This window comes from Lampris incognitus, chromosome 17, assembly GCF_029633865.1.
Source record: "Lampris incognitus isolate fLamInc1 chromosome 17, fLamInc1.hap2, whole genome shotgun sequence".
NCBI lineage: Eukaryota > Metazoa > Chordata > Actinopteri > Lampriformes > Lampridae > Lampris > Lampris incognitus.
The window spans coordinates 29,618,163-29,631,657 of NC_079227.1; the positions used below are offsets into that span (position 1 = coordinate 29,618,163).

General features: G+C 48.9%; 1 protein-coding gene across 1 annotated transcript in view; it reads right to left on the minus strand.

Annotated features, from left to right (window-relative positions):
* cacna1g (calcium channel, voltage-dependent, T type, alpha 1G subunit) overlaps positions 1-13,495 on the minus strand; it is a 181,439-nt gene that overhangs the window by 73,468 nt on the left and 94,476 nt on the right. Inside the window, exons 18-22 of the mRNA XM_056297388.1 lie at positions 10,210-10,303; positions 8,594-8,781; positions 6,384-6,686; positions 4,288-4,467; positions 3,401-3,501 (exon numbers count right to left, since the gene is read on the minus strand). Of these exons, the coding sequence (XP_056153363.1) occupies positions 3,401-3,501; positions 4,288-4,467; positions 6,384-6,686; positions 8,594-8,781; positions 10,210-10,303 (866 nt within the window). The remainder of the gene's footprint in view (positions 1-3,400; positions 3,502-4,287; positions 4,468-6,383; positions 6,687-8,593; positions 8,782-10,209; positions 10,304-13,495) is intronic.

Sequence of the window (13,495 nt, forward strand, 5' to 3'; positions counted from 1 at the left end):
GTTTTCATTACTGTGTATTTTCATTCATAAAGGAATCCATTGTGTGAATGTCACTCTTTTTTGGGGGGGGCTTTTCTCCCCCTTTTTCGCCCCAATTGTATCCAGCCAATTACCCTATTTTTCCGAGCTGGCCCGGTCGCTGCTCCAACCCCTCTGCCGATCTGGGGAGGGCTGCAGACTACCACATGCCTCCTCCCATACATGTGGAGTCGCCAGCAGCTTCTTTTCACCTGACAGTGAGGAGTTTCACCGCATGGGAGAATCACGTTATTCCTCCCAGTCCCCCCCCCCAAAAAACATGCGCCCTGACTGACTAGAGGAGGCGCTAGTGCAGCGACCAGGACACATACCCACATCCGGCTTCCCACCCGCAGACACGGCCAATTGTGTCTGCAGGGACGCCCGACCAAGCCAGAGGTAACACAGGGATTCGAACTGGCGATCCCCTTGCTGGTAGGCAATGGAATAGACCGCCATGCCACCTGGATGCCCCCGTGTGAATGTCATTCTGAAATGGCATTCTTTATCACAAACACAAAGTCCTTTTTTGACCTATCGGCCATGTTAGAAACCGACACACTACAAGTGTCTCGACCCTCGTAAAAACAACCGTCAACACCAACAGTACACAGGACTTATGACCGGGACATTTACTGTGACCATACTGCACACACCTCATGAGCAGCACAACACACTCTTCAGCTGAAGACAGCTTGTCTCACATACAGTAACTCTGTAATGAGCCAGTGTAGAATCAGGGGCCATTAATTATGCCTGACTTCCATTACCAGACATGAAAAGGTTCTGCAGGGCCTTCAGCTAGGAAGAATGGAGCGGCTCGGAGCAAGGGGCTGTGATATATGCTACTGGAAGGAATTAAATCACGCGTCAAATTCGCTCTGACGACTCATATCTGTGTAAGGGTACAGAGGGGGGCAATATTGTATGCCTCGAATCTGCATATTTTTCTTTTTTTCTTTGCTTCACTTGGCCATGTGCTATTGTGTAAACACGCTATGAGTGTGTAGGCGTGTGTGTGTGTGTGTGTGTGTGTGTGTGTGTGTGTGTGTGTGTGTGTGTGTGTGTGTGATCGGACTGCACACATCAGTATACAGTACTAATTCTTCCTTTTTTATCTGCACGCAACATCTTTGATGCTTAAGAATTCATGTGCCATGTGTGTACTTTCCACAGGAGGATGGAGGACACATGCCACGCAGGCACGCGGAGGCCACGCCAGCTCCCATCTCACGGCTGGAAGGGCCGGGAACTTTAATGTCAGGTTTAAGACTCGCACAAAAACACATGCAAGTCCTGAACATGCATATACCTACACAGGCTCTCTCTCTCACATGCACGCACGCACACACCCACACGAACACACCAGCTCCTCCCATACCCCCATTAAAGACTGATGGCTTTGACATTGTATTGACACATGCATATAAAGAGTTGACAACCTTTACAGACTTCCCCTTCGCATGAAATTGACTGACCTTTCCAGCTCTCCGATGTCAAGGTACTTCAGCATGACAGCTGACACACTCGGCCTGAATTAACTTTCTTTTTAACTCTTCAAATGGCTATAATCTATGTATACTAAAGTTAAGTATACTTTTACTTTTTGTGCTTGATTTAAAGTATTCTTAAAATGTACTTTTAAAAAGCGTACTTTGAAATAGACGTCATTAACAACTGAAGTTGTACTCAAGGAGTAGTTGAGTACATGTCAGTATACTTGAAGGTGACAAAAAAGCACAAAGAACATGAAAGTGTACTTAGTACATCCTTTAAAAAGTATAATTTAAGTATGATATTTTTTCACCTCTTGACCGATCCGGTACGGTCTTGTCAATCTGCATATGCATACACATTTTAATGAGGACTGATAGAGGCTTCAGTACAAATGCAAAATACTGAAGTTCCTCCTCATTCAGGGGACTCACGGCGACGCCCCGGAGGAACCCAGAGCGGCCCTCGTCCCCGCTCGCTTCCTGTGCCAAACACAGCCGATCTACGAGAAAATGAGTGTACGAGGACGCTGCCGGCCAACTCATTAGAAACGTCCCCGGTGTAATCAGCAACAGCAGCGAGCACAAGGATGGGGCGAGGTAAATTCAGGTCCGTGTGGGAGGCTGAAATCCAGCCTCCCACAGCGCCACTGTCTCTTGATGTTATCATCAGCCCGGTCGGGTATCTGTACCGGTTCAGAGCCAGAATGAACTCCACACAGAGCCTGTGTCCTCGGTGTCACTTTCAGAGCCGGCCAAAGCCTGCAGCCCGCTGTGACTGGGAGCTGGCTAGAGGCACGATTTGAGCCAGGTGCCATCAGTTCCCTTTATACACTAACAGTTAAAAACTAGAGAGAGGTTTACTTCTTACAGCGTTTTCCAGCTTGGACAATCATATCGTGTTCCCATTATCAACAGAGAAGACCAACACAGAGGGAAAAGGCGAGAAAGGAGAGACAAACAATAGAAATGGTTCACAGTAGAGCGTCTGGGTAGCACGGCGGTCTATTCCGTTGCCTACCAACACAGGGATCCCCTGGTTCGAATCCCCGTGTTACCTCCGGCTTGGTCGGGCATCCCTACAGACACAATTGGCTGAGTCTGCAGGTGGGAAGCCGGATGTGGGTATGTGTCCTGGTCACTGCACTAGCGCCTCCTCTGGTTGGTCGGGGCGCCTGTTCAGGCGGGGAGGGGGAACTGGGGGGAATAGCGTGATCCTCCCACGCGCTACGTCCCCCTGGCAAAACTCCATACTGTCAGGTGAAAAGAAGCAGCTGGCGACTCCACATGTATCGGAGGGGGCATGTGGTAGTGTGCAGCCCTCCCCAGATCGGCCGGGGGGGGTGGAGCAGCGACCGGGTGGCACGGAAGAGTGGGGTAATTGGCTGGGTACAATTGGGAGGATCCAAAAAAAAAAAAAGAAATGTTTCACAGTAGTGTGTGTGTGTGTGTGTGTGTGTGTGTGTGTGTGTGTGTGTGTGTGTGTGTGTGTGAGTGAGTGAGTGTGTGTGTGTGTGTGTGTTATCAGAGCACGGGTGTGTGGGCTCAGTGGCAGTAGCCAGCATGTGTCTTCTCATCCCCTCAGCAGAGAGACACAGATCAAAGCTGCGGAGAGGAGGAGTAACGAAAGAGAGAGAGACGGGGAGGGAGGGAGATTGATGGGCCCGGCGAGTTTCTGCGTAATGTCTCTGACACCACATTAACATACCCTGGGGGAAGCCTCGCCCGTCAACTCCACCCCTCTCTCTCCTTCTCCGCCTGTGTACTCACCTGTGAAACAGCGGGAACGTGACGGTAACTTCCCAAAGAAGCCGAACCCAGGGGAGGGCAGAGGGACGCTGAGAGAGATGGAGGTGTGTGGATGGAGGTGGGGCGGATATTAGGCCTACCTAGACTCGGGAGGGAAGAGATAGAGGGACCAGGTATCCCTCTGTCGGCACCACTCTGGTTGTTTCTTCTCCAGCCAGCGAAATAATCTAGCAAAACGACTCTGCAGAGGGCAAGAGATAGAGAGTTTAATTCAAACACACTTTTATTATTCACGCACATAAACCTCCACGTTCAGCAAAATAGTGTGCCCAAAAAAACTTGCCCAGAAGATGCCCTACCCTCAGGGAGCGCAGAGAAATGAAGACACACGGCCCATGATTACATCCCGTATTGAACACTGCAATTCTATCCTCTCTGGTCTCCCCCTCAAGTGTCTTCATAAACTTCAACTGGTCCAGAATCCAGCCGCCCGTATTATTACCAGAACTCCTTCCGTACATAGTATCACTCCTGCTCTTCAGCAACGTCACTGGCTCCCTGTTACATACCGTATCGCCTTCGAGGCCCTGCTCCTCACCTCTAAGGGCCTCCATAACCTGGCTCCTTCGTAGCTTTCCGAACGCCTCCATAATATACACAGCTTCCCGTACGCTCACATCCTCTTCTGCCATCGAACTCACTACACCATCTGCCCACTGGACTACCAGGAGGTCTGGAGGCCTTCAGCCGTTCTGCTGACGGCTTCCTTCCCACAAGACATTCACAATATTGACTCGCTTTCCTCCTTCAAAAACGCACCTTTTCAATTAGCATATTCAGTCTGATCCAGACTTTGATGGCTACACCCACACTGGGTTTTGCTGGGATGATGATTTCATACCCATCTGTTGTATTAACTTATTATTGTATACCCCTGCTTTGTTTGATTTGATGCTGTCTGATACAGGGCTGCTTGTTTTTTCTCTCGCTCACACACACACACACACACACACACACTCAGACTGACCAGGTTGGCTTCCTCCTCTGCGTTGTCTTCCTCGGTGTTGTCTTCCAGAGACAGCTGTGTGGGGCCCAGTGCTGACGGGGAGCCCTTGCCGTTACAGTCGACGTGCCCCGGGGGCCGCAGGTAGCCTAGCGAGGGGGGCCTGGAGCTGTGCATGCTGGCTGAGCGGTACAGGTAGGGGACCTAAATGGAGAGATGAAACAGCAGTGAAACAGAGAAAGGGATAAAGAGCGATTATGTTTACATGCATCTTTCCTTATGAAGCTGAATTAACCAAAATATATCCCCAAAAAGTTGAATCAGTTCATCTGGACACAACGTTTATTGAGAGAAACGTTTCATCATTCATCTAAGTGACCTCTTCAGTGTCAGCTGACTGCAGGAACCCCCACCCTTATAAACAACAAAGTGGCATAACGACGAAAAACAACGATTGGATCATATGCAAATTACCGTGACATTAACTAGAGTTACAACGGCCATGTGTGCTGTTCACAGAGGATTGGGAGTAGCTGCAATCACAGCATTGTAAGATGAGGACAGATGTACTCTTGCCCCCGCCCCAATTCAGGGATGGTTGTTCCCTCTTCACACAGATGGCCTCTGACTCCCCTTTCAAACCAGCATTCATCTCTATCAAGGACATGCACAACCTCATCCCTGAAAGAGTGGCCACTGGCCTGTAGATGGCGCAGTGACTGGGGAAGGGGAGAAATCCCACATTAAACAGGCCCTGGTTAAGTGGGGTTATCCTAACTGGGTGTTTGTCAAAACTATGAAGACGCCCAAACCATGCACCAGCTGACTGAAGAGAGGAGGACAACAGCTGTGTAAGCGTAAACCAGCGGTGATTATGTATGAAGCAGGAGAGTTGAAACAGCTGAGGCAACTATTTTCCAAACACCGCGTCTCAGTTGCTTTCAAACCCCAAAACACGCTGCGCCAGAAATTGGTCCACCCCAAGGATTGGATCCCCCGGCACAAACAGAGCAATATCGTGTACGCTGTGTGCCAGGAGGATTGGCATGACTTGTACGTCGGGGAAACTAAACAGACGCTGGCCAAGAAGATGGCACAACACAGAAGAGCTACCTCATTAGGCCAGGACTCCGCAGTCTACACCCACCTACAGGCCTGTGGCCACTAAGCGGGACCCACTATCCCTGAACTGCGGGGGGCGAGAGGGCTAAGAGTACATCTGTCACCATCTTACAATGCTGTGATTGCAACTATTCCCCAATCCTCTGTGACTAGTACACATGGCCACTGTAACTCTAGTTAATGTCACGGCATTTGCATATGAAACAGATTGCTAGTTTCGGTCGTTATCTGCAGTCATCTGAGACTGAAGAGGTCACTTAGATGAGTGATGAGATGTGTCTGTCAATAAACGTTGTGTCCAGATGAACTGATTCACCTCTCTGTGATTTCCTTACCTGGATTATTGAGGGCTAAGCAAAATATATGAACCTACAGTAAATAATATGCATATCCTACCATGTGGCTTCACAAGTTATTGGGTCTGTCTTTGGATTCATTTGACCAAGTACATATCATAGTCTGATTTAGTGTCTTTTTTTTAATGTGCATGTGTCAAAAAAGGTTTTAAAGGGAGTTGCCCCTGACATAGAAGTGGTGTATTTGCTCAGAGAAAACACAACATTACTCTTGTACTGTGTCCTGTGTTAGTACTTTTCTCTCTCAGTCAAGACTGGAATAAGCTCGTATCATGCAGCAGTATTCTGTAAGTGTAAGAAAAAATAATCTGACAAACCATACACACAGTTTCCATAAAGACGGACTTAATGTTATTACATCACATCACCATACTGTGAGTTTGATAGTTTGACGGTCAAATAGATGGATGCAAACCAATGTTCTGGTGATGAAGGTGAGCGTCTAAACACTCAAACCAAAATATCCCCTTTATCTGATACATAGGCCGGAGAAATAAGAGTTAAGCGTGCATAAAAATGTACCCATTTCATACAAGTCCAACTTTCTGACTCTCCCGCGTGGCACATTCTACTTTAATTGATTGATTGATTTGTTTTTCCCTCGGTCGAGTGTTAGATCAGCAAACGCTGTACAACGTGTACCTGCAACAGCGTGTCAGGGGGCAGGTCCATGGAGCTCCGCGTGTCCACGGACTCCATTCTCCGGTGTCTGGGACCCGAGTGGGACTGCGACATGGAGTCCGTCCTGGCCAGGGAGGCGTCGTCCCCGTCCATTAGCCCTTCCCCGCCACCCTCGCCTTCCTCAGAGCTGGAGTCACCTTCCCCAGAGAGGAGCGAGCGCCGCTCTCCAGACTGGTGCTTCTGGCGTTTGACGGAGGGGACACGGCCCAGGCTGTTCCAGCTGGACCGGCGGCTGGTCCGGCCACTGCCGGAAGTCCACGGGGCGTAAGGGGAAGCGCTGCGGGCACTTGTCTGGGGAAAAAGAGCAAAAAAAAAAGTGAGAGAGGGAGGGAAAAAAGAGATGTTTGACAGACAGGAACAGATGTAGAGATAAGGGATAATTCTCTCAGGTTTTTATTCAGATCATCAGTTTGTGAAATAGAGAGTGACATGGCCGTCAGAGAGAGGAGTGTGGACACCGCTGACTATCTGACTGGTACGCCACATTAATCATCAACTGCCATCACGACCTCCATCCATCAGCCAGACAGCGAGAGGGATTCGAAGCATTTATCCACTCAAACACAAAAAGTGCCCTTCAAGCACGCTGGAGCAAGCCTTTGCCGCTCGTTTGCGAGTCTTTCGTTTTCTTTCGCTGTATTTCATTTCCTCTGCCAATACAAGTCAGCTGGTAGGACGTTTGTTAACGTACACCTGACAAGTCTTGAGCTTTTTCCCATTACACGTACCGGCCTCAACCACTGAATCACACCGAAGTGATGGTGCAGCATCAGTTTTACCCCCCGACCAAAATGTACTTTATATTCCTGAAAACACTTCTCAGAGGAAACAGCCACAATAAACCAGAAACGTCAACCAATCTGTGATTTTAGAAATTAATTCAGACATTTTTCTATAATATAACCTTCTCGTACACTTATTCTCATCACGATTAGCCATTTTTTTTAATGTCAGACGCTCGACTTTTTTTTCCTCCAATTTTGACAGCAGTTGTGTCGTATAATGTGCAGTCAGTAAATCTGTGCAATCACGGACAAGGTGTATATTATTCTAGTGTATGACCGAGCTGAAACTAAAAAGTATTCATTATTACCTCCATATAGAGGAAACAAGGGCACTGGGGTTACTCTCATTGCTCTGGATAGCCCTGTTTGAGTGAACTGAACTTTTCAAACTTGGAAAAACTTGGACTCCCGCACAAACAAATATCCTTTACTATCGTATTTAAAGGCAAGAGTTAATCCAGGAAGATCCAAATCATGAACACTTTTGGAGTATTGCATCTTAATGGTAACCGTCTCCTGGGAAATGTGACACGGTGCAGAGCCTGTTCACAGTGGGAGCTAGATGCAGAGGAACAAGGCAGGCAGCGATGTTTTAGAAGAAGAGGAGAAGATGCTGGGGATACCAAGAAAATACGGCACACAAAACCTTGTAATATACCTTCACCAACAGATACTGCAAAATCACTATTCAAAACCTATATATATATATATATATATATATATATATTATTTTTTGGGGGGAGGGGATTTTCACCCCTTTTTCTCCCCAATTTTACCCAGCCAATTACCCCATTCTTCCGAGCGGTCCCGGTCGCTGCTCCACCCCCTCTGACAATCCATGGAGGGCTGCAGACTACCACATGCCTCCTCCAATACATGTGGGGGAATACAGTGCGTGGGAGGATCACGCTATTCCCACCGGACAGGAGCCCCGACCAACCAGAGGAGGCACTAGTGCAGTGACCAGGACACATACCCACATCCGGCTTCCCACCCGCAGACACGGCCAATAGTGTCTGTAGGGACGCCCGACCAAGCCGGGGGTAACACAGGGATTCGAACAGGCCATCCCCGTGTTGGTAGGCAACAGAATAGACAGCCACGATACCCGGACGCCCTTGGCATTTTCACATTTTTCAGTAGCATTGATCCTCAAGCTGTGAATTATAATTTCTGTGAGGAATCACATCTAGAGAGGACCCCCCCCTCCCAAACACACATACACCCACCCATCACATCCACATATGCACACATACTGCAGTACTAAGAGGTATGTGCAATGTAATATTTATGAAGTATTAACAGGTCTCCACACTGCTATTGCTAGTGGAGCAACAAGCCATGTGCAAAGTTGCTGACGGAGGGTGCCAGGGCTTTAAACAGCATACTAACCGGTGACTTGTCATGGCAGGCCGGGTCGATGGAGACACTGCTGCCTCTTCGGGACTCGTAGCCCAGGACGGGGTCACCTCCGACAGGTAGCTTAGGCACGGGCATGGGGGTGGCGGCCGTGTGGGTGATCAGAGGAGGGGTCAGGCTGCTCTTCAGGTCCACGTGTCCATTTATCGGCACTACTAGTGAACAGGGTGGGGGTCAAGAGAGAAGTTATTTCAATGGGAATCCCAGAACGAAGAAGATGAGGGGGGATAGAGAGGATTAACCATGATCAGAGTTTGATGTAAAAAACAGAGGAGAGAAACGGAGGGCAAATAAGTGTGAAGGATTAAGGAGAGAGGGCAACGAAGGTGTGGAAAGATAAGACAGAAATAGCAGATATGTGTGTGGCTCCTCTTAAAGCAAGCGATGGAGGAAGAGGAGGCCCCTGGAGAGGATCAAGGCAAGGGCAAGGGGTAGGCCCTCTCAGTAACACAGCACTTTTGAAAAATGGATGTCTCATACTGTTATTCAGCAACATGAATATTTCAACAGCGCCATAATCTTATGGGATGTGTGTTCGAGAATAATATGTTCAGCAGCAACACAAATACACGACATGCTGGGGGGGATGCAACTTTAATAATGCTAATTCCCCCATCTTTCAGCCTTCATCTCCCGTCTAGAAGATGTAAATGAGCCCCTTTCAGCGATCTAGGCAGTTTTCCACGGTCCACGAGGAGGAGACCGTCAGGGAGCAGCATATCCGCGGAGCTTTTCAGTCCCATTCCATACCGTGGGAACGGTAATTAGACGGGATAGGGGAATGAGTGGGGAATTACGGATGAGGCTGCCGTGTGGTTTGATGCCTCACAAAGACAGACACGTGCCCACCCAGCATGGCAGGAGACCACTATGGAGGACGGAAGACAGAAACAGGTGGGGGGATGTGGACATGTATACTTTCGGAGCTTTATGGCCATCTTGCACTATATCGGGATGTGGGCTGTAGCACGGGGCCCGGACCGCAACGTGCAGCCACTCTGGAAAAGGCTGTTCAGGGAGACAGTTAAATGTGCAACACGTCCATGTAAATTTCTTAAATACACCAACAGGGACCGAAACAAAGTAAACAGCTCACAGAGCCCCGGCTCCCAAGATTCGGTTTTGTTGTTGTTTGGCACCACGCCTGAAGCCTTTGCTTGCACTTGTAGCTCCAGCAAAGCTGTTCGGCGATTACACTGCACAATATCTGCTGCGCCCATCTCAACAATGGAAGACGTCCGCAAATATCTTATCTGATGTGAATTTGTCTTGCTCGCTCTGGTTTGTTGCCGTTGTTCAACCTGGCTGAACAACAGCAACTTGAAGGAGAATTATAAGTCGCACCTTTAATTACGCAACTTTTGCAAAGTGTTTATAATGAGGATTGTGAAGTCGTGCGGGACTGGTGTGCGTCCATGTTTCAGCACAATTACATTTTTGCAGTGCAGTCATGCAGAGTACTCAGCTATGCACCCGGCGTGCTCTCGTGTCTTGATTTGTGTGTGTTTATGTAACTGTTTGAGAGTTAGTGTGTGTGTGTGTGTGTGTGTGTGTGTGTGTGTGTGTGTGTGTGTGTATTTCACCTGCGGAGGCTGATAAATCCTTCTTGCTGCCGTTCACATCCTCCATGCTGCGAGCGAAGGAATCTATCTCTGAACCCGATTTAGAAGCATCACCCTTTATACACACATACATGCACAAAAGTACACACACACACACACACACACACACACACACACACACACACACACACACACACACAAACACACACACAGCGAGAAAAGTTTAAATTCATGAAATGAGAGCATCTCTCTCCCAGAAAAGAGAGGGAAGAACAAGCGTGCAGATGGAGGTTGCCTCTAAACACAGATCTCGTGTCAGTATTATTCTACCCCGGCGTACTTTTATCAGCCACAAATGGCAGGGTAGATCTGACCCCGGATTAGACATTAGAGGCAACTTGACCTCTGTAAGCCGACGGGTGAGGGTGGGGGCTCCCCGACTCCAGAGTTCACAGGTCAAAGGACACAGCGAGAGGAAGGGGGAAAAAAAGGGATCTTTTGAGACCAGCTTCAACTACAGGTGAATGGAGTATCGCCATGCAGTTACAACCCTCTGTGCGAGAGACCACACTGAAACACAACTGTCACTCATGGCAACGCGGGCCGACGTTTCGCGGGGGATTTCTGACGTTACCGAGGGCGATATTGTGTTGCCTGTGTTGTGCAGAGCAACACGGTTCATGATGGTTCTCCCAGGGCAACCAAACTGGAAGACTAAACAGAGATATTTATATTCAACCTGGTCACAAGCCGACCCGTTTTCCCACTGGAGCCCAGTAAACAGTAACCAAGGAGCTTCAGTGTGGTCTAACACAGACAAATACTTCAACAAACACACACACACACACACACACACACACACACACACACAGACACACACACACACAATCCTCAGACTTCAATGTGGTCTCAGTCATAAATCAGCTGCAGGAAAAAAATATCTATTTGTGCCCTGTTGTACTATCTATCTTTTTCCAAGACAGCATAGTCAAAATAAGCCCTTCTTGGTATCACTTTATTTCTTTCTCTCTCTTTCCATCTCCTCCCGTTGACCATCTACTCTACCCATCCCTTTGCTCTCCACACATACCACTCCGCGAATAATAGCCTACCATCATCCCGCCTGCAGCCCACAGAAGGCTACAGGACACTCCATAAGTGTGTGTGTGTGTGGGGGGGGGGGGGTGTCCTATCTAGGTGAGTTTCCTCACAGAAATTATGGGGGGGGGGATTAATAGCATAGCTCTACCCCTGTGAGTGACCACTCTGTGGTCGCCATGTGAATAAACTATCTCCAATACGCCAATATGGACGGAGAGAGAACTAAGGTGCAGCTCTCTTACCCTGATTCACGCCCCCCTCCTCCTCACCCCTCCCTCCCTATTTTAAAGTTCTGCTTCAAAATCGATTTAACTGGTGAAATCACTGGAGGATCACTCTTTTCATGTGGACAAAATTGGATAATTAATTTGATTATTCTGTGCATGCACTCTAAATGGGCATGTGCTCTCTGTGTGTGTGTATGTATGTCTGTGCACGTGCCTAAATGTTCATGTATTTTGTGTGAAAGGTTGCCGTGAAGCTACTATTAGTGCCCTAAATGGATTTTCCAGTCCTGTGAAGTGACAGGAAGTGAGCTGAGGAGAGCTATTGGACTCTCACATCAAGTAGGAGACCCATCAGCTGAAGGACTGGCTCGTCTTTTTCAATACGTCTCATGTTGGCAACTAACCACTTTTTATTTATTTATTTAACCCCCCCCCTTTTTTTTTTCTCCCCAATTGTACCCAGCCAATTACCCCACTCTTCCGAGCCGTCCCCGCCAGGGAGGCCTGCAGACTACCACATGCCTCCTCCAATACTTGAGGAGTCGCCAGCTGCTTCTTTTCACCTGACAGTGAGGAGTTCAGCCAGGGGGACGTAGCGCGTGGGAGGATCACGCTATTCCCCCCAGTTCCCCCTCCCCCGAACAGGCGCCCAGACCAACCAGAGAAGGCGCTAGTGCGGTGACCAGGACACACACCCACATCCGGCTTCCCACCAGCAGACACAGCCATTTGTGTCTGTAGGGACGCCCGACCAAGCCGGAGGTAAAACGGGGATTCGAACTGGCGATCCCTGTGTTGGTAGGGAGTGGAATAGACCGCTATGCTACCCGGATGCCCTGAATTAACCATTTTTGCATGAAAAACAGCTGACTGAGAGCAACACAACCCCCCCCCCACACACACACACACACACACACAATAACAACCAATACACACTGCACATTAATGACGATTTACAGCATCAACACAGATAAAATGAAAAGAACAAAACAAAACAAAAACACTCACTTTTAACCACCGCAAGAGCTTCTGTCCCTCAGGGCTCCGCAACCCACACACACTTAATCAGAGCAGACAGCTGTGATAGGACAAACCGAGTGGAGCATCAGCACAAAGCGCTGTGGGTGCCCAACCTTTCCCCTTTTCTCTCTCCCTCTCTCTCCCTCTCTCTCCCTCTCTCTCTCTCTCTCTCTCTCTCTCTCTCTCTCTCTCTCTCTCTCTCTCTCTCTCTCTCTCTCTCTCTCTCTCTCTCTCTCTCTCTCTCTCTCTCTCTCTCTCTCTCTCTCTCTCTCTCTCTCTCTCTCTTTCTCTCTCTCTCTCACTCACTCACTCACTCTCTTTGTCTCAGCCTTGTGATGAGAAGAGAGGGGAGGAGAAAAGAAAGAGGGGAGGGCGGTGGAGTTTGTTCTCCTCCAGACTTTTCCTTGTAGCGTGGCGATCAGGTTTGGAGGTGGTATCACAATGTGGGTGCATTGAGCCTTCGGAGCCTGCAGGAAGTATGCATGTACGTGTGTGTGTGTGTGTGTGTGTGCTACTCACAGGAAACTCAACCCAAGGCCAGGGGCATTGCTCCGAGGACCTTGCGGGTCCAATGTGAGGACCAGGCCTCAGGGATCTACGGTGCCTGTGTCCGGACCGACAGGCCAACCTGGCCCTCACCTCTCCCTTCTGGGGCACACAGACACAACAGCTGCCTCGAGTGTCACAGATATGCACACTGGAATACCCCCGGGGTCGATTCTGGAGGGGGGATGCGAGGGGATGCACCATCCCGACAGAAAAAACATCCCCCTGTAAAACCACCTTTTCCGTCTCCTCTGAGTTAGCGGTGCAGAGTGACATGTCTAACGTCAGTAAGTCTGAATGACCCACCGCGGCATTATGCTACGTGGCATGCTATCTGGCCTGGAACTCATTTACTGTTGACATTGTAATGAATGGATATTGCAATAAAATGAGTTCTCAACAGTCAGAAGCGT